The 20,539-nt window shown below is 37.0% G+C and overlaps 1 protein-coding gene across 1 annotated transcript; it reads left to right on the top strand.

Moving 5' to 3' along the window:
- The first annotated feature begins 5,503 nt into the window (after positions 1-5,503).
- On the top strand, positions 5,504-18,707 carry GTPBP10 (GTP binding protein 10). Its single transcript, XM_026716119.2, has 10 exons — positions 5,504-5,788; positions 7,508-7,701; positions 7,792-7,883; positions 9,206-9,350; positions 9,802-9,875; positions 12,265-12,317; positions 15,250-15,357; positions 16,214-16,291; positions 17,019-17,142; positions 18,301-18,707. The coding sequence occupies exons 1-10, from the start codon at positions 5,753-5,755 to the stop codon at positions 18,501-18,503; spliced, it is 1,107 nt and encodes a 368-aa protein (XP_026571904.1). The 5' UTR covers positions 5,504-5,752; the 3' UTR covers positions 18,504-18,707.
- The last annotated feature ends 1,832 nt before the right edge of the window (positions 18,708-20,539 follow it).

The following is a 20,539-nucleotide window of genomic DNA, read 5'->3' as shown; positions in this document are numbered from 1 at the left end:
TGTGTCAAAAAGGTCACCATGTTTAATGTTTTTAAAACCTAATTTTCAATAAAAAAATTTTAAAAAAAGAATTAAGTTAAAATAAGTCAAGTGCTATAGACAGCATGTTCTTGCAACCTCATTATTCAGTGGTTTTCATGGGATTCTACAAATTATTTATTATCCAGTTCATTCTACACTGTTCATTGAACGGTTTAATTCTAAACTACTTGGAATGAAATGAACACTATAGACTGAACTGGAAAATAATTAATTGGAATCATTCTCTTAAGAATCCCATGAAAACCACTGAGTAACGAGGTTGCAGAACATGCTGTCTTTAGCGCTTGAGTTATTATAACCCAATTATTAAGGAAATTCTTGGACTGAAAATGATATTTATTTCTGTGGGATATATTTCAACTAGAGGAGTTCAATTCCAGAAATAATCCTTTGCAATTGTGTCCTATTTATCATCTGGGAAATCAGAACCCTACATTTTGACTGACTAGCCTAAGTGAAGCCCAGAGTTTATAATGAGGCTTCCCATTCCCACAGTAATAAGCAGTAAACTGAAATGACACCTATGCCAAAGAGTATAATGTTTAAGATTGTGTAAATCTCAAGCCTAATTTGGGATGATTATATTTTTAAATGTTTCAATGTGTATTTATAAATAATTTATAAAGTATTTTAATTCCAAAGCCATCTCCAACTGTTTACATTATCATGGCTGTTTAGTAGCGGATAAATTTTTGTTTTGGTAATGGAAGCATAGGTATGAGAGGTAATTAAATTTATCTAGTGTACTATTTTGATCTATCCTCCCATTCAACTTGGAATTGGGTAGGGCTAGTTTGTGGCCATTGCACAGCTTGTATATTACGTGTGGCCATTTGTGGATTGGAAATTTTTGTTGATGTCTGTTTCCTCTCAGCTTGACTGCTGAAATTGATCTGAAATGGAGTTATAGCTCATTGCAAAGTTCTTAGTGAACTTTTCAAAAAGTTAAGAGGAACAAAGTCTACATGGAATTGTCACTTGGAAGTACTTAACGGTTTTCACAAATACAATGTTATGATGGAATATTACATACAAACAACTGCTGCAGTCATAAAGCTCAAATATATTTCTTCAATAATACCTTAGAAAAATAAATGAAGATTGTATATTTTCTAAAAAAAACAAAAACATCTACAACATTTATTTAGATGCTGTTTTAAACTTTACAATCAAACACCACCATTACAAATATAAATGTAATGGATCTGATAAACACAGCTGATTTATTTTCAAAGTCTAGGTGAGTGGTTCCCAAAATGGGCGGTACCGCCCCCTGGGGGTTGGATACCTTAAGGGGGTGCTAAAAGGCAAGGGGACCGGCAGGGGGATGCTAAGAGGTGGCAGGGGGGCGTTCGAGGCGCCAGCCCTGCAGGGTCACCTCATTGACTGTTGCACCGCTCCGGAGCCGGCGCCTCAAATATGGCAGCTGTGATGCTTTGCTCCGGTGCAGCAGTCAATGCCATCCATAGATCACCAAGGGGGAGGCAGAGCACATGCCGAATATCCAGGATCCTGCTCAGCCAAGCCCACCCCTCTTTGTAGTTGCCGTGCCTGACAGCAAGTTCACAGGCTACCCCTCCTACCAGGAATCAGTGTCCCAAGCTGTTTACTTTCCCAAAGTGCCACTGCTGTTGCATTGTCTGTCTGTCTGTCTATCCATCCATCCATCCATCCATCCAAAAAGTCTGTCTGCCTTCCTGCCTACCTACCTGCCTCTCTATCTGCCTACCTACCTACCTATCAATATAGAGCTATCTACCTACATACCTATCTACTCATCTACCCACCTACCTATCCATCCATCCAAAAGGTCTGTCTGTCCTCCTGCCTGCTTGCCTGCCTATCTACCTACCTACCTGTCTCTCTCTCTCTCTCTCCCATCCATCCATGTTTGAAGCGGCGGCCCTGCAGGTACATCAGGAAAGTAGAGCAAAGCCAGTCTTGGAAGAAGGGAGGGAGTGAGGGAGGGGGGGGGAGAGAGACCTGATGCATCAGATTGAAATGGGGCCTAGTTTAGACTGAGGCCCTTTTCCACATTGAAACATCTTTGCCAGCACATTGAAACATCTTTGGCTTCTATTAAAGGTTTTGTGGACGAAACATGGTCAAGATTATCAGGAAGCTCTCACATTTTGTTGAGGTTTTAAGCAGAATCCATTGGACCAGATCTCCACCCTAAAAAATTACTTTTCCCCAAAGTATTACAGTGCCAATTCTGTAGAAGGCAAAATCAAAATGTACTGGTAAATTACAAGGAGAACACACACACACACATACACACACACACTCCCTTCTAACCCTACTGGAGCAGGTGATTGGACTAGAATAGATATTTCATTATCTTTCTCCTCCCTCCCTCCTTCTTTATTTATTTTTCTTTCTGTCCCTTCCTTCCATCCCCCTCCCTTTCTTTGTCTGTCTCTTTTTCTTTCTTTCCTTTTTCTCTTTCTTTTCTTCCTTCTCTCTTTCCTTTCTCTCTCTCTCTCTCTCTCTCTCTCTCTCTTTCCCTCTTTCACTCAGTGCTTGGTGCACTGCTTCGCTCGGACTTGCTTGGGCAAGTCCCTCCGGTGCAGCGGACTCCATGGGGTGGAGCTGCGGGGCTGGTACCTAAAATGCGACAGTGGCAGCACATTTGAAAAGTCGAGCAAAGCCAGAGGTCGGTAATTTTTGCTGCAAAGAATCACAAAAGCTTCTGGGTTGTGCACACGTCAATGCAATTCAGCAACATAAAATAAAAAAATAAAAATAAAATAAATCAACAAGAATCAGCAAAGCATCTCTGATTAGATTTTATTCACTATTAGAATCTAATCAGAGATGCTTTGCCAATTCTAGTCCAATGACCTGCTCCAGCAGGGTTAGAAGGGAGAATGTGTGTATGTGTGTTCATGGCTGTCAAAACTCCAAAACAGGTCAAGTAGCTCTGGGGAGGCCAGTCATAAATTAGAACACTAAACAACCGGCCATTAAGTGAGGACCACTTGTATTTAGCTTGCCAGTCATCTGGCCATGCCCACCCAGTCACATGACCACTAAACTACACCTACCTGGCCATGTGACCAGCAAGCCACGCCCAGCCAGCAAGCCACCGCAGCCAGTTACATGACCATCAAGCCATGCCCACCCAGTCACATGATCAGCAAACCAGGTCCTCAAATTAGGCCACGCCCACATAAATTTGAATCCTACCCCTGGGTGGGGGGCATCGAGGATGAGTTTCTAGCAGCAAGGGGGCAGTTTGGGAACCACTGGTCTAGGTATTGAATAAAGTTCCCAACATACAAGATAGTACATTTGCCTAATGATACTTCTCTATAACATCTTATTGGGAAATTATTATTTCCAATACCTATACTGTACCCCAATCCTAATGGCATATGGCAGAGTAAAAAATAATTAAAATAGGAATTATATAAATCACAATTGAAACTAATATCAAAGATAGTTACTTTGAATTGCTAGTTCACCTTCTGTTCCACAGAAAATTCTAAACCTCAGCATGAGGCTACAATAAAATTCAAAACTTACCTTGTCCAATGGAAAAATATCCCCCAGCTAAGGATTAGAATATCCCAAATAGAAGTGTATGAAAACTGTTCCAAGAAGATTTTGGAAATGTCATATAGATGGACCCCTGTAGGGTGGCATTTCTTTCATTAGAAGAGTGTTTTGGCATCACATCTAGTTTAGGATTATTAATGTTTTTCTTTTACACTGTTTTAAATTATTATTTTTTTTAAAAAAAAAATCACTTAGAATCAGGTAGGATTGAAGCAGTTTACCAGCCTTCTTTGCATTCAGAGTTAAATACCTCCAATATAGCGAACACAGAATGGTCATGATTCAAAATACATTAGATAAATTTTGCAAGATAGCTCTTATTCTCTGACACAAAAAAGGAATAACTGACAAACAGATAATAATATCAACGGTGCAGTCCTATATCTGCTGTCTCTGAATTATGTCCTCCTGTCCTTAACTGAACCTACAATTAGCAGGTGGATCAAGATGGCAGCTTTTCAAATTCCTTTAATAAAATTTTCGTATTTTCAAATTTTCATATTAGAAAAAAATAGAACATATTTTTCTGATTTGTTAAAAACAAATAAATACTGTAGGATGAAAGCAATCTTCTTACAGCCTAAGAGCCATGGTTGTGCAGTGGTTAGAATGTAGTACTACAGGGCTAACTCACTGTTCACTCCAGTTCAGTTCTGATCTGCCCGAGGTTGACTCAACTTTCCATCCTTCCAAGATCAGTAAAATGAGTACCCAGATATGCTCATTCTGCAAACTGCTTAGAGAGTAAAGCACTGTGAAACGGTATATAAGTTTAAGTGCTATTACTATTATAGCTGGTTTATTCAGGGCTTTGATTCACAATGGTTTCTGTTGCAAGATTATGTTTGATGACTGGAATCTGCCTGCAACAATAAAACAGGATGAAATGCATTTAAGGAGCTGATTTGGTGTAGTAATTAAGGTACCAGGCTAGATATTGGAAGATTATGGGTTCTAATCCAGTTTTGGGCATAAATCCAGCTGTGTGAGCTCAGGCCAATCAGTTTCTTTCAGCCCTAGAAAGGAGTCAATGGCAAACACTTTTGCAAAAAATATTTGTCAAGAAAACAAATTTAAGCAGTTGCCAGAAATCAGTATTGAAGGCAAACATGCCACAAGCTGTATTTAGGCTTCTCTTGGGGACATAAAACATCTACACTGAAAAAATCCACAAAGGCTCACAGGAAGCAACTTTGGAGCAAGAATCTAGAACAGAGCTGTCAGACTCACGGTCTGCGGTCTGGATGCATCACATGGTGGCCACACTTACGCCCAGCTTAGCAAAGGGGAAAAAGTTGTGATACATCACATAACACCACAGTGACGCTCCAAGTTTGACACCCCTGATCTAGAATAGGATAGCAATATTTGTGAACGTTAAGTAAGTTAAGATCTTGGGTACAATGATCCTATTTGCCTATTATTGAGATAGTAATGCTTATTTTTAAAGTAAGTGCATCATCATATAGCATTTGGAAGCCTCTGATTTTTCTATCCAGGGAGGCAAGAATGTTATTCTGTCCTGGCCAAACATTATGAGATTCTCTTTTCCCAAAAATTTGTCCACGTCTTTGCTTTGCTGTATGGATTACTTTGTACAAATGTAGTGTTAAGCATAACCTTTACACAAATATTCATATTCAGTGGTTATTGTCGTTATTATTATTATTGCTACGGAAGGGAGAAATTCATTCAGTCTTCCCGAGCGTGGTGTTTCCCGGATCTGTGATTCAACAAACCATGCAGCAATAGCGGGAAACATGAACTTTCCCAGCCACTTTCTGGGAAAGGGTTAAGCTCCCGATTCCATATTCACCACCACACCAAGGGAGAGGCATAGCTATGGAGCAGGCTGCAAACTCCAAGTGGATTAATCCGTTGGAATGAAAACGAAACTGGCACGCATTGCTTCATCTGTCGCAATTTCAGGGACATCTCCGTCAACCCAACGACGTACACAGCGTCCTTTGCCACTCTCTCAATCCCGGGCGTGTCCCGGGGAACGCAGCTGCGCTCTTGACTTCCGTTGTGACTTCCGAAGTAGAACTGGAGCTGTTGTCTGACGTCATCACCCTGCGTCCTCCTGGGCTGGATGTTCTAACCATCGCGGAAGCCGCGGCAGACTTGCTTAGAGTTATTTGCGGGTAGTATGGTGTGGGTTAGCCGCGCTCTCTTAGTCAGGCAGGTTAGTAAGATCTTAAAAATGAACCCCTTTCCCCATAGCTCGCACCCCTGGGAGAAAGAGGAGGATTGGATGACTAGAGTTGGTCCAGATCATTGAACGTTTTCCCAGGTTCATTATAGTCTGCATGGGCTTGCTCTTGAGCTCCTCCCGTCTCAGTCATTCCCCTCTTTGGTTGGGGACTTTGAATTTGAAGGGAAAAGCGAGTGTGGAAAGACACTGGGTTTGGTGGAGATGCTTCTCTTAAGGCAGCGTTTTCCCCCCAAATGTGGTCCTAGGACTTTTGTGGTGGTGGTACCCCAAGACCTTCTTGGGGTTTGTGGAATTGAAATTATTTGCAGCCCATGTTGAAAAATGATATGTTAACCTCCCATTGAACAATTTTGATGTACAGTATTCGCAACCAATACATCATTTTTCATTTTTAATATGATAAATATTGACGGATGTAACCCATACAAACAAAAGCTCGTTCAGAGTCCTTCATCATTTTTATAAGTGGGAAGAGGTCCATGGAGGGGTGACAGTTCTAAGGGTCATTGTCTTAGTAAATGTTCCTTAGTAAATGTTTCTTGAGGCACAGACTGGCCTCAGCACACAATATATTTTGTCTACTGCACAATATGAACTTAGTTCTTATGGTCAGTTTATGATTTCAGTATAGATGAACTTAGAAAATTGGTAGTTTGCTTAAATTGATCAATTAGCTCATAATGAGTATGTTGAATGAATGAACAGCTAAGTTAAAAAAGAGCAATTGAGTTTTGTCTATTAAATTATAAAAATAGGAAATGTATGCCTCTACAGTTATGCTTATTGTTGGGATGTGAGTCTTAATTCTGTCAGTTTCTGGCACAATGTTTAACTTGACTTGTTTCTGAAAAAGAAATTCACTGTATAGGACTTAATATGGCATAACTTTTGATAGAATTAGAGATTGCTTCTTTCATTAATGGTCTAATCCTAAAAATTTTGATTTATGATGGTTTTTAAGGTGCTAATTTTATTTATTTTCTGTAGGAACAAATAAAGCACTATTTTTGAAGATAGCGCTTCACTGAGTTAGTGAAGACAAAATAGTGGTTGGATTTATAAATTTAATTAAGTGGTTTAGCTATGGTTAATCAAATACATTATTACTAGTGAGTTTGTGCTAAACCATGTTTTACAAACCACATTTATTCAGTGCAATACCATAAATCTAATGTTTGATTGCCATTGTATAGATCTTATTATCTATAGGAATATAGTTGTTCAGATTTAAGAAGAGAAAATACTTGATAATTTCCACAGCCTGTTTAATTTTATATTTATTTAAAGGAGTCTTATTCTGCTTTTCAGCAAAATCAGCTTTCACAAACAGATAATACATATGTTGTGGTTTGTAAACCAAGATTTAGCACAAACTCACTAATAATATCTTATTTGATAAACCATAGCTAAAGAAACCACTCTTTAATAAAATTTATAAACTATTTCACTTCACTAAAACAGTGAAGTGACATCATCAAAAACAATGCTTTATTTGTTCTCACAGAAAATAAATAAAATTAGCAACATTACATAAGAAGTATTGTGGCTTATATTATAACTTGAAGAGTTTCATTTAAGGTACAGGAAGTCATAGTAACAGACCACCAATGCTCGGTACATCTCTTTTTAATAATACATTGCAATTTTGTTGGTCTGAGGTATACATGTTTCATGTATTAACTTTTTCAGTATGGCAGATTTATGGATGATCTAAGGATCTATGTGAAAGGTGGAACTGGTGGAATGGGTTATGCTCGCTTAGGTGGTGCTGGAGGAAAAGGCGGTGATGTCTGGTTAGTAGCAGATGAAAAAATGACCTTGAAGAAAATGAAAGATAAATATCCAAAAAAGCGGTTTGTGGCAGAAGCAGGAACCAACAGTAGGTGAGATCTTTTCATTTACTGAGAATCCATGTGGTCCACAGTCCTGTCCTAGAAAACAGTCATGTGATGTTTATTTTTTGATCTCCCAAGTATTGCTGCACTGAAAGGTAATAAAGGAAAAGACTGTGAAGTAAATGTGCCTCCAGGAATAATTGTTACTACAGAGAATGGGAAAGAGCTTGGTAAGGATCTTTGTTAATCTTACCTTTATTGCCATATTGAACATAATAGAAGCTGGGATGTCTACTTTGATTTTTCTTCATGCCAATTTTTTAAAAAATACTGCAGGGTAAAATTAAAACTCCCAACCTTCCAATAACATCTTGAAGACTTAAGCTGTGTTACATGTTTGTTTTTTTTCTGCCGTAAATAATTAATGGCTTTGTCTACCTTTTAGTGACCCAATGAATCAACATAAATGTAATGTTTGACTGCCATTGCAGAAATATCATGTATCTATTGGAATTGTCTGTGTGTGTGTGTGTGTGTTCAGATTTAGAAGCAGAAAATAATTGATAATTTTCAGAATATGTTTAATTTTCTTATTTATTCAGAAAAATCAGCATTCAAATAGCTTTCACAAATAGTTACTGGAGCAAGAATTAATGGTTACACTCTAAAGGAAATAAAATAAAAGTAAAGAATAGAAGGAAAGAAAAATAAGTATAGGCATTTTTGTTCTTAAAATTAAAATTCTTATAATGTCACGAGCAATCTGCTGGGAATAAAAACTAGGTAAAAGCTGTATGAGGTGAAAGCCATCTTGTGCAGGAAATAGACCAGACTTGTCACTCTCTGGGCCACAGTCCACTACTGGACCTTGAGCTGTTTGGAACCAGGCCACCGAAGTGGTGGGCATGCACTCACATTCTACTTGTGTAAGCAGCAGGAAAGCACATGCGCACACACTCAGTTTGCATGAGTGACAGGCACACATGCCCATTACTTAAGAAAATAGAGCTGCATACATGTGTGGAACTGCTCTGACCCCCTGGCATCCCCCCCTTTCCACTTTCTAGCAAAGGTGAAAAGGTTTGGGGAACTCTGCTCTAACATATGTTTGTTAATTTATTTCTACTTTTATTTGTTACATTTTATGTTCAGCTCAATGGAATGTAAACATTGAGATACTATCATATTGAGCCTGATTCCTGATTATTATAGGGAAAAAGGCATAAAGGTCTCCTGGCAAAAACTAATTTAACCTTCACCTCTGATATTACCTGGTAATTTCAGATTATTCAGATGTAATGTGAATGTATTCATAGGACCTTGAAATGTACATTCATTCATAGAAGCCTTTTGTACTGTACATTTTCTATTCAATGTGTTCACCAAATATGAGAAAATCTATAATTTATAGCTGATTAATACAATTATTTCCAATAATACAATTATTTATTTGAATTTTAAAAATGCTTGTCTAAAAACACAGTATGTTGTTGAAAAATGCCTATTAAAATGATGCCAAAAAAAAATCCTGACATTTAATATTTATGTTTAGGTAAGCTTGACAAAGAAGGAGAAAGATTGTTGGTAGCCTGTGGAGGTATTGGTGGATGTCCTGTAACAAATTTCTTGCCCACCAAAGGTCAGATTCACATGATACATCTTGATCTAAAACTTATTGCAGATGTTGGTTTAATTGGGTAAGTTATTTATCTTGAAAATTATATTTTAAAATCTCAGTAATTGATGTAATTTCCTTTGTATTACAAATATTGTTATTAATTCTAGCTTTATTTCAAATAGACTTAACTATTCATTTACCTCCAGATGCTAGAATCTTTCCTCTTGCTTTCTATTTCTAATTAATTTCAGAACAATAGAGAAAGGACTGAAATCCGTAGTTTAGTTCATATCCTGAAAACATTTTGTAGATTTGAAATGCAGAAGGAAGGTCAGAAAAATATATTTGCTTTGCTTAAAGTTGAATTTTTTTCTTCATTCCTGCAATTTCCAAGACATTTCCATTCATTATTAGAAAATATTTACTATAGTTAAAAAAAAATCATTGACAATTCAATAACTTTGTTTTGTTGTATGTAAAAACTCTATAGTAACATTAAATAGTAATTTACTCAAATCTCATTTTTCTAGATTTCCAAATGCAGGAAAGTCCTCTTTATTATCTAAGATCTCTCAAGCCAGACCTCAAATTGCAGATTATGCTTGTAAGTAACTTCATATATTTATTTATTACTTATTATTAAATTTATTTTCACCTACTCTAGGCCAGGGGTCGCCATCCCCTGGGCTGCAGCACCTACTGGGCCATGGCCAATTCGGAATTGGGCAACGTAGGTGGCCGGCTGGAGTGTGCATGTGTGTGCAACTCAGCTTGCACAAATGATGGGCCATTGGGATCATGCACACCAGCACTCAGCACTGCTCACATAAGTCAAGCTGCATGCTGGTGCACAACTCGCACAAGGGCTGTGTTCCACCCTCCCATTTGCGCAGCCCAATTCCCTTTTCCACACACACTCCCAACTGGACCTCCAAGCTGTAAACCTTTGGGAACTGCTGCTTTAGGTGGCTTACAACAATAAAAACAAAGAAAGGATAAGGGTGTAAACAAAACTGAAGAAAACCAATAGAACAATAAAATAAACAAAAAGAAAACAACATGTTATGACAATCAAAGCAATAATCAAAGAAATGGACGGGTGAAGAGCAGAGAACAATGGTGGGGATGGAGTCTGCCAACAATCCAGTAGCCACCTCCAGCAGAGCCAGGTCTTTAGAGTTCTTTGGGAGGATGGGGGGCAGATATTACCCTAGGGGGTAGGATGTATCAAAGAGAGGGGTCTATGGTAGAGAAGGTTCTTCTGGATCCCAGAAATCAGAGTTCTTTGACCAACAGGATCTGTAGTAGGCCCTCTCTACTAGCAGGAGGAGTAGGTTGGTCCTAGCAGGATGAGACAGTTCATCAGGTATCCTGGACCTATGCCATAACTTTCCTGCTGAGAAACAAGCGTCTTAATTTCATGGCTGCAAGTCACTCTCTGCAGTAATCTTGGAGCCCAAGAAAATAAAATCTGTCACTGCTTCCATTTCTTCCTTTCCTTTTGTCATTAAATGATGGGAGCGGATGCCATGATTGTAGTTTTTTTAATGTTGAATTTCAAGTCAACTTTTGCACCCTATCTAGATATTCTTTAGTTCATTTTCAGCCATTAGAGTGGTATTGTCTACATATCTGAAATTGTTGCTATTTCTCCCAGCAATCTTAATTCTGGCTTGTGATTCATCCAATCTGGCATTTCACATAAGTTACATAAACAGAATAACAGCCTTATCATGCTCCTTTTGTTATTTTGAAGCAATTAGTTGTTCCATGTCTGGTTCTAACTCTTGCTTCTTGACCCACATACAGATTTCTTAAGAGACAGATCAGGGGTGGGATCCTACTGGAATAACAACCGGTTCAGTGAGCGCGCGCTGTGAGCGCAAGCGCAGTACTTGTAAATCAACTTCTCCTGCAAGCAATAACCTTCTGCTGACACATGGGACTCAGCAAGGAATAAAGGACAGCCTAGAGCCCAGGCGGGCAGCTGGGCCCAACCGAAGCAAAGAAGATCTTCAGAGTGAAGTTTTTCAGTGTCAGCTGCTCTTCAGAGCTACTGGTTCTATAGAACCAGGCCGAACCAGTAGCATCCCACCCCGAGACAGATGAGGTGATCTGATGCTTCCACCTTTTTAACACCTTGCCAAAGTTTGTTGTGATCCATACAATCTTTAGCATAATCACTGAAACAGAAGTAGATATTTTTCTGGAACTCACTTGCTTTCTCCCTAATCCAATGAATATTGGCAATTTGAACTGTAGCTCTTCTGCCTCTTTGAAACCCAGCTTGTAGGTCTGGTAGTTCTTGGTTCACATATTGCTGAATCCTAGGACTTTGAGCATAATTTTGCTAACATGTGAAGTGACTACAATTGTACAGTAGTTTCAACATTTTGGGGGATTGGAATGTAAACTGATCTTTTTCAATCTGTGGCCACTGTTGAGTTTTCCAAATTTGCTGGCATATTGAGTACAGCATTTTAACAACATGATCTTCTAAGACCTTAAAAGGTCAGCTGCGCCGCTTCCCCTAGCTTTATTGTTGGTAATGCTTCCTAAGATCCACTTGACTTTACACTCCAGGATGTCTGGAGATCAAAGTGAGTAACCACACCATTGTGGCTATCAGGAACATGTAGATATGTTTTTGACTTAAGTATGATGCTGAATCCATATATATATATATAGGTATGTCGTTCAGCAGTACTTATACTTAATACTAAATAAGGACTTGTTTAGACTTAAGGTCTATTGAATATATAGACTAAATTCTATTGAATATGAATAAAGACAAATATATGTGTCTCAGGATAATGTCACAGGATCCAATCTGGGCCATCTCTAGACCAGAAATTCAGTCTTCTGATAGCTTTCGGACTTGTGCTATAGCTCATCCTCTGAGAACTTCTGTCTCACCCTGAACAGATAAATTTAATCCAGGGTAAATTTTGAAAATCCTTTATATCACATTTAACATTTCCTTTTTTGCACAGTCACAACATTATCTCCTGAAATTGGAACTGTGATGTATCCTGATCGCAAGCAGGTTGGTTTCTAATATAGTTTTTATATAAAATATATTGTAGAAATCCATTTTTGGCAATATTAGGAAGTCTCACTTTCTTATAACGGAAAGAGTGCTTCCAAGATATCTGTAAGAGCATTGCAAATTTCACATGCTTTTCCGGGTCCTTAATTAAGGCATAAAGAGGGCCTTGATGTGTGGCAATGTTAATTTGTTTTTTATTAATCTCAGATCTGCAAGCCTAAACATTTTTCTGATTACCTACACAGGCCAAAGCAAAATTCCAAAACTATTCTTTTGAAAAAATGTCAATATTACCAGTATTTTACTAAAGGATCTACTATTTGTCCACCTTACTGATTTCCTGTTTTTTATAACTGAATCAGTATACTACCAACAGAGTAACATCTAAATAAAGAAATGAAATATTTATTCTGATCTTTCTAATAGGTTACCGTATTTTTTAGAGTATAAGACACACTTTTTCCACCCCCAAAAATGAAATGTTGCTGAAGCCCTGCTACCCCCACCCTTTGACCTGTACCTCACATCAATTTACCTCCTTGCGGCAAACAGCAAACAGCCTGGTCAGCTTCAACACAACCAGCTGATTGTCGGTTAGATCAGCCTATTGTCGCCTCTGCTGGGTGTTGAGGCCGAAAATGGGTCATGTGGAGGTGGCAATAGGCTATGGCAATCCCTGCAGCCTGAATCAGCTGATTGTTGGGAGGCCGATGCACACAATGATCAGATGACCAGGCTGTTTTCTGTTTGCTGCAAAGAGGCAAATTGCTGAAAGGCAGAGGCAGAAGCAGATTTTTTTTTCTTATTTTCCTCCCCAAAAGCTAGTTGTGTCTTATACTTTGGAGCTTCTTATACTCCGAAAAATACGGTAATTTTTGTATCTCTTTATGACTCAAATTGCCTCTTTGTGTGCTCCACAGATGCAGTCAGCAGGTTTAGTAAATATTTGTGAACATAGACAATATCAGGATGCATTATACTAAAGAACCATCTAGTCTGAGATTCAATTCTCTTAGTGGTTACTATATACCGGCATTCCCCAACTAGGACAGGATTGTAGTAGCATTATTCTTCTCAAGTTCTTCAGTAAGAAATAGCAGAGTGTTGGAAGTTGGACTGAACAGGCTGTGATATAAAGCTTTGAAAGTTGTAGTAATACATAATCATGATGAAAAGCCATATGTGCTTATCCATTATGATAATTTCTTTCAAAATAAACATTGTTATAGTGTAGAAAATGAGTAAGGAATAGAAAGGAAGTAAAAATAACTCTCAACACATCTCGACATTGTTTGAAAATCCTTGCTTATATACATCCATGTCCTGTTATGTATGTTGTCCTTTAAAAAAAAAATCATCTCTTTTTATGAAGGTTTCATCAATTCCATCCAACCACATCTCCTTAGTCTTCCCACTTCTCTTGATCCATTCAGTCTCCATATATTTGTTTTATGAATTATCAACAATTGTTAAGTCTAGGCACTATATGGCAGATACTGTTTGTTTGAATTCTAAAATCCCACTTTAGTTTCTTAACCATTTCTATTTTGTAGTCCCGTCAGTTATTGCTTGCAGGCAAATGATATTTCTTGCAGATATTCCTGTGTACCGTTGTCGCTACTTTATCATGCCATGGTTTGCAGTCAATTTGCAGCAGCTGCTGTTTCTTCGGCTCATTTGCAGATATAGCATTTGCTGCCTGTTGCTGTCTATAAGAATTGAAGATACAGAAAAATTCCAAACAAAGTACTCCTGTCGCTATACACCGACCTTTCTTATTTACCATACAGAAGACTCAAATCTAGAAAGCCCCTCCTAGCACTTACACAACATCTATTCAATAATTTTGACATCAATTCCCAATGGAAAGCCAAATCGATTGCTGAATGTCCAGATTTAGGAAGACATACTGTATAAATGACCACACAAAAATGATGCTAGGATTTGACTACCATGCCAGCAGTGGACAATTCTGAATAGGATTTGCACCTCACACGGTGTCTGCTGAGACTTATTGTATAAATGAAACATAGTACTCTCCCCTCAGTGGGACTGTGGGGTCCCATGTCAAACTGTAGATCACATTGTGACCAGCTATAAGGTGAGGGCATATACCAGTCCAATATTTTTTTTCTTATAAATGATACTGCATTTGAGTGGTTAGATGGCCTAGACATTGGTATCTGAATATATAACTTTTTAATATTAATATTTTATTGTGGTTTTTTTATCTTCATTGTTCAACCTTCAAAGACCCATCCTATTTGTTTAAAGAGAATTCAAATAAAAGCATTTTCTCACTGGAAGGATTCTTATAATTAATCCCAAAATTTTATTTCAAATCCATCTAGACCCTTAGTTCATTTGTTCATTTTTAAAATCAAAGATCTAATCACACTTTTGCTGTTTATTTCAATTTTTTAAAATTCCTTAAACTTATATTTAAAATTTCTTTCACTAAAGATTGAAGGAAACACACTTAGTGCAATAAAATGTGTGAATCAAAAGGTTCCTAATGAAAGGCAATTAACAAGCATTTTCCAAAAAAAGAAAGTATTTAGTTTCACAAAGTTGAATATAGGAAAAAAACAAGTACAGGCAATGAATATTTGTCTGCATATATTTATTTATTAAATTTTTATGCCGTCCATTTCCCCAATAAGGTGGCTCTAGGCAGTTTACAAGTTATAAAACAAATAGACAAATAATTAAAATATTAAAGCATTAAAACTACATAGGCTAAGATTTTAAAGTTACAGTGTTTAAAATTATATTGTTATATAGTATGTTATATGTGAGTGCTGTTTTAGCTTCTTGTTATTTGGGGGTGAAGAATTAACCATATGAAGTTAGTTTCCTAGTGTCCTAATGATTTTGTTATCTCCGAGTGAATTCAACATTTTAAAAAGATGGTTTTCCTCCTCTTTAGATAACAGTTGCTGATCTTCCAGGATTGATAGAAGGTGCCCATGCAAATAAAGGAAGAGGCCATAAGTTTTTGAAGCATGTGGAAAGGACTAAACAACTTCTCTTTGTTGTAAGAATACATTCCTTGTCAGCATTTGCATTCCTAATTTAGGCTGATTGGCCAACATACGAATTGTGTTTTTGTGTATATATTTGTATATAAGTCAACTTATGGATAAACAGCCTCAAATTTTAAACAAAGTACCATAAAGATGCATACCAGCTTATGCACAAGTGACACATTTTTCATTATGTTTGGGTTAAAAAATTGAGGGCCAGCTTATCTGCAGTATATATAAGGTTGTTCACATCATGTTAATCTGTTACCTATTGTTTATTAAACCATACTTTGTTGAGTTAATACTATATCTTAGCCAAAACAGAACCTCCCATAATTTTGGCAAAGCATAATGTCTGAACTTCAAACTAAAAGCAGTTCCCAAGATGAAATACTGAAATATTTTCATGAATACAGAACACTGAAAGTATATTTCAAAGTATGGATTCTTTAATATATATGGCAATTCACTTTTGAAATTAAAGCTTGGAGTCTCCTAGATTGCGTTTCTAAATGCCGCTGAGCAATCAGTTTAAATAGCAAAGGAATAATTGGAAGTGAAATTTTTAGTTGCCGGGAAGGGGGGGAGGCGGCGACACTTGGGATACAATTTCTACCAGATCTAGAATAAGACAATAGCCAACTATGTAAAGAAATTTCTATAAAAAGATGTATGCAGATATAATGGAACACAGAAAAGTATATAAATTATTTAATGATCTCAGTAATTTAGAAATGTTAAAGAGCTATTTTCTGAAATTGTGCTTTGTATATAAATAATAACCACATTATTAACTTTTTCACCTATATTCATCACTTAATAAAGATAACCATCTGAGTGAAAATATTTGTTATTTTTTAAATTTAGATTGATGTGTCTGGGTTCCAACTTTCTTCTCATACACCATTCAGGACAGCATTTGAAACTATAATGTTACTAGCAAAGGTAAAATTACTGTCTATTTTATGTTGCAAGATTGAGCTATATATAGTTTCATGATAAAATATTTTCATAATAAATCTCTTGAAATCATCATATTGAGTTTCAGTTGTATTATATGTCTGGAGGTTTCTCCCTAATATTTCTAGGGATAGGTGATAATAAAGATGTTGGGATAATTTGTCCCTGGAAAGTCTGCATACCTCAAAGCAGTTTAGTATGTTTTATTTCAATATAGATAGAAATATTGCTTTCTATTGACAAGTAGATTTCAGATGTGGCCTCTAAGTCAGAGAATGGCAACAATTGTGTAACCAGATGCTCCATGCTACCCTTTATATACCTAGAAGTATTCTTCTAAGTCAAGGGTCTTCAAACTTGGCAAGTTTAAGACTTGCAGACTTCAACTCCCAGAATTCCTGAGCTAACATGACTGGAGGAGGCATTCTGGGAGTTGAAGTCCACAAGTCTTAAAGCTGTCAAATTTGAAGACCCCATTCTAAATGAATAAAAAATGAAACAAAAGGCATCTTGACTTTTTAAAATGTTTTATTTGGGTGTGCCTTTCACTGCCAGTACAAAACTAAAGTTTCATATTCATGGGGTGAACTAAAATATATAATTATGCAACTGCCTTAATATTATACCATGCTTATGTATGTTAAATAATATTGAATTGCTTAGTAGTCAAATATTTTCAAAATATTTGTATGTATGCTAATTATATTTGAAGGAGCTGGAACTGTATAAAGAAGAACTTCAAACTAAATCTGCATTGCTTGCTGTGAATAAAATGGATTTGCCTAATGCTAAAGAAAATTTTGAAAAGTTAATGGAACAATTACAGAAACCTCAAAGTAAGATTCACTTTGACCAGTTCCTTTTAAAATAAAGAATAGTTGTATGTTTTGGATATAAAGTATCAACAATAATTGATAATTGTGAGAATTGTGGCTTCTCTTAAAAATCAAAAATTCATAGCAAGATTTCTAGTAGTCTAAATAATTGTGGTGCAAGAAGGTAAAATACCAAAAATATTTCTATCTGCATCATAATGAATACACAAAGCCATTACTACTTGGTGGAGATGTAGTTATCCCAATTTCAATTGAAATTATCTTCTTGAAGAATCATCAAAATCAAATATATATTACCATCATGCATTGGCCTTCTTTTCCTTCTTTTTGTCTTAGAATTGAAATACTAGAGAATATAATTACCTTCTTTTAAAGAAGAAATGTTAGAAGCATCATTTTATTGCATCTCGCGTTGTTTTCTGAGCCTAGAGCCAGGGCGCTTTCATTGCACGACTGAGCTTTTTGTTTCAGGAAACACCGGACATCGTTGCTGCCCCCTGAGGGGAGGGCGATTCTGGGCTGCGCGATTGGGGGACTTCATGGCTTTGGATGGGTGGGTGGGAGCGAGGACAGACGGAGTCCGCGAAGCGGGGTTTGCCTGCCCTTGCTGGCTGCCTCTGCTTCCTTAGGGGCAGGGAAGGGGGCTCATCTGGACCAAGGGTGAGTCTCCCCCTCAGTTTCCCCTGAAGGATCTTCTGTCGCTTTTGTCTTCTCCCTATGTCTTCCCTCTGTTAAAATCCCCCCCACACACACTTATTTTCAGGCGGATTTCGTGTCTGAGCATTCTCACATGACGGTGGGTCTTCCCCACCCCCCCCTAAAAACAGTTAAATAAAGAAAAAACAATATATCCTCATGCAAGAACTTTTCTGCTTCCGATTACCCCCATGCTTACAAGTTGCAAAGGAAACACGGAAGCAGGGAAGCAGCTGCCCAGATCCGGAGCTCCACACCATTTTTTTTTTTCAGAGGGAATCTCACTTGAGTATAAGCCGAGGGGTTTTTTTTCAGCACAAAAAATGTGCTAAAAAACTCGGCTTATACTCGAGTCAATAAGTTTTCCCAGTTTTTTGAGGCAAAATTAGGTGCCTCGGCTTATATTTGGGTCGACTTATACTCAAGTATATACGGTAATTGTTTATATTTTCTTCTTTTCAGATTATTTACACTTGCTTCCACAAAAGATGATTCCTGAAGTCACTGTCAAATTCAGAGAAATTATTCCTATATCTGCACATACTGGTGAAGGATCTGAGCAGTTGATTACATGCTTAAGAAAAATAATAGATCAAGAAGCTGAAGAAAAGATTGAAAGTTACCAGAGGGAGCAACTCCGTGCATTACATCTCTCAAAAATATAGCAACATTTTTCAGTTAAACTAATTCAGCAAGTTTTGTAATTCTGCCTGTAATTGAATTCATGATTGGTCCTCTTTCTTAAGCATAAATATGTGTATTTTGTTCTTGTAAAATAGTAAAAGTATATGCAGATTTCAAAGCTATGTATCTCATGAAATTTGTAGTATAATTTTTAAAACATATAAATATGTAATTTTATATATTGATCCTAGGACTAAGTTTTCTTTATGAAAGATTTCAAGAAGAATATAATAATTATTTATTTTGAGAGAGCACAACACATTGTCCTAGAAATATCTAATGCTAAAAGTGATTTCTGGAAATATTTTGGACAGAATTATTTAAATTACTTATAGCCATGCTGGTGGCAGTTGTAGAAAGTCCTGTACTAGTACATATTTTAGCACAGGAGTCTTCACAAACTTGGCAACATTAAGACTTGTGGACTTCAACTCCCATGCTGGCTGGGGAATTCTGGGAGTTAAAGTCCACAAGTCTTAAAGTTGCCAAGTTTGGAGATCCCTGTTTTGGCATGTGAAATGTTAGTACCACTTTTTACGGCATTACTAAAACTATACTTGGACTCCTGTGTTCAGTTTTGGTCATAGAGATAAAAAGATGTTGAGACTCAAGAAAGAATGCAAAGAAGAGTACAAAGATGATTAGGGAGCTAGAAGCTAATGACTACAATGAGTGGTTGCAGGAATGAAAAATGTCTAGTTTAACAAACAGAAGCACTAGAAGTGACATGATATCAGTCTTCCAATATTTGGGTGACTGTCACATAGAAGAGGAAGGTCAACCTATTCTCCAAAGCAAGAGAAGACCTAACAGATCAAAGCTTAACAAGAGAAATCCAACCTAGAAATAAGGATAATAATAATTTCCTGTCAGTGAGAACAATTAATCAGTGGGGCAGCTTGGCTCCAGAAGTTACTGGTAGTCATCACTGCAGATTTTTAAGAAGAGATATGACAGCCATTTGTCCAGAATGATCTAGGATATGCTTGAGTAGAGGATTTGACTAGAAGACCTCCAAGATCCCTTCCAACTGTTAATCTGTAAACCTCCAAGGTCCCTTTCAGCTCTATAGCTCTAAGTCTATATTATGCAAATTTAGACAATTATGGTTTATTCAGCCAAACAGTTTAGTATGGCATGGCAATTCAAAGAATGCCATTCAGTAATTAATACATATAACTATTTTTGCATTTCATATTTAATGAAGAATGAAGGCAAAATTAACATAATGTGAAAATATTTGGGGCTAAGACTATAACATATAATGTACCCATTGGGGAATTTTAACTACCTGAAAGGATGGTAAACTATAACATTTCTTGTTCTGTAGATGGAAACCTTCCATGTGTCCTTGAGAAAAGTTGATCCACAGTACTTCAGAACCTATGGAAACAAGTTTTCTACATGACTTAAGGAAGGTTGTGACTTAGACAATTGACAGCTCCTCAGTCTCCTGAGTTGTCAGGAGAAATGGAAAGCCAGTAAGGAAGCTTGTACATTAGTAATGTAGGAAGTGGAGGTGGGAGTGGAGACCAAATTGGAGAAAGAGAAAAGCTATCTGGTTAATACATCCTGCTAAATTACAATTTATTATGAAAAAAAAGTTGATTAAGCCATAATGGATGTGCATATCACATCATGCTATAACTTGTGGCTCATTAGACATATAATGGCTGGTTTTATCTAGCTAGTAGAACTGGCTTGCTGAATAAACTTCCATCTAGTTATAAATTCTCTGAAGGCAGAGATGAGTAAAATTAAAACTCACGGCTTGTAGATTTTTATTTCCTTTTGGTAACCCTTGGCATCCCGCTGATTATTCTGCTGAAAATCAAGAACACCCATTGCACCATTCAGATTTGAATGAGACAGGCCTTCCATTTTACTTTCCTATAAAATGTCGTGTGAATTTTGCCTACATCTAAAATTTGTCTTTTTAAACAAAAGCAACTTGCTGTCTTTCTAATGTCAAATCAGCTACTGCTTTAAAACTTGGCTATTGTTGGTTCAAACTAGA

Source organism: Pseudonaja textilis, chromosome Z, assembly GCF_049901715.1.
Source record: "Pseudonaja textilis isolate UNSWEBS1 chromosome Z, rPseTex1.2, whole genome shotgun sequence".
Lineage (NCBI taxonomy): Eukaryota > Metazoa > Chordata > Lepidosauria > Squamata > Elapidae > Pseudonaja > Pseudonaja textilis.
Note: the sequence above shows the minus strand (reverse complement) of the source record. Positions and strands in the feature narration are given on the sequence as shown.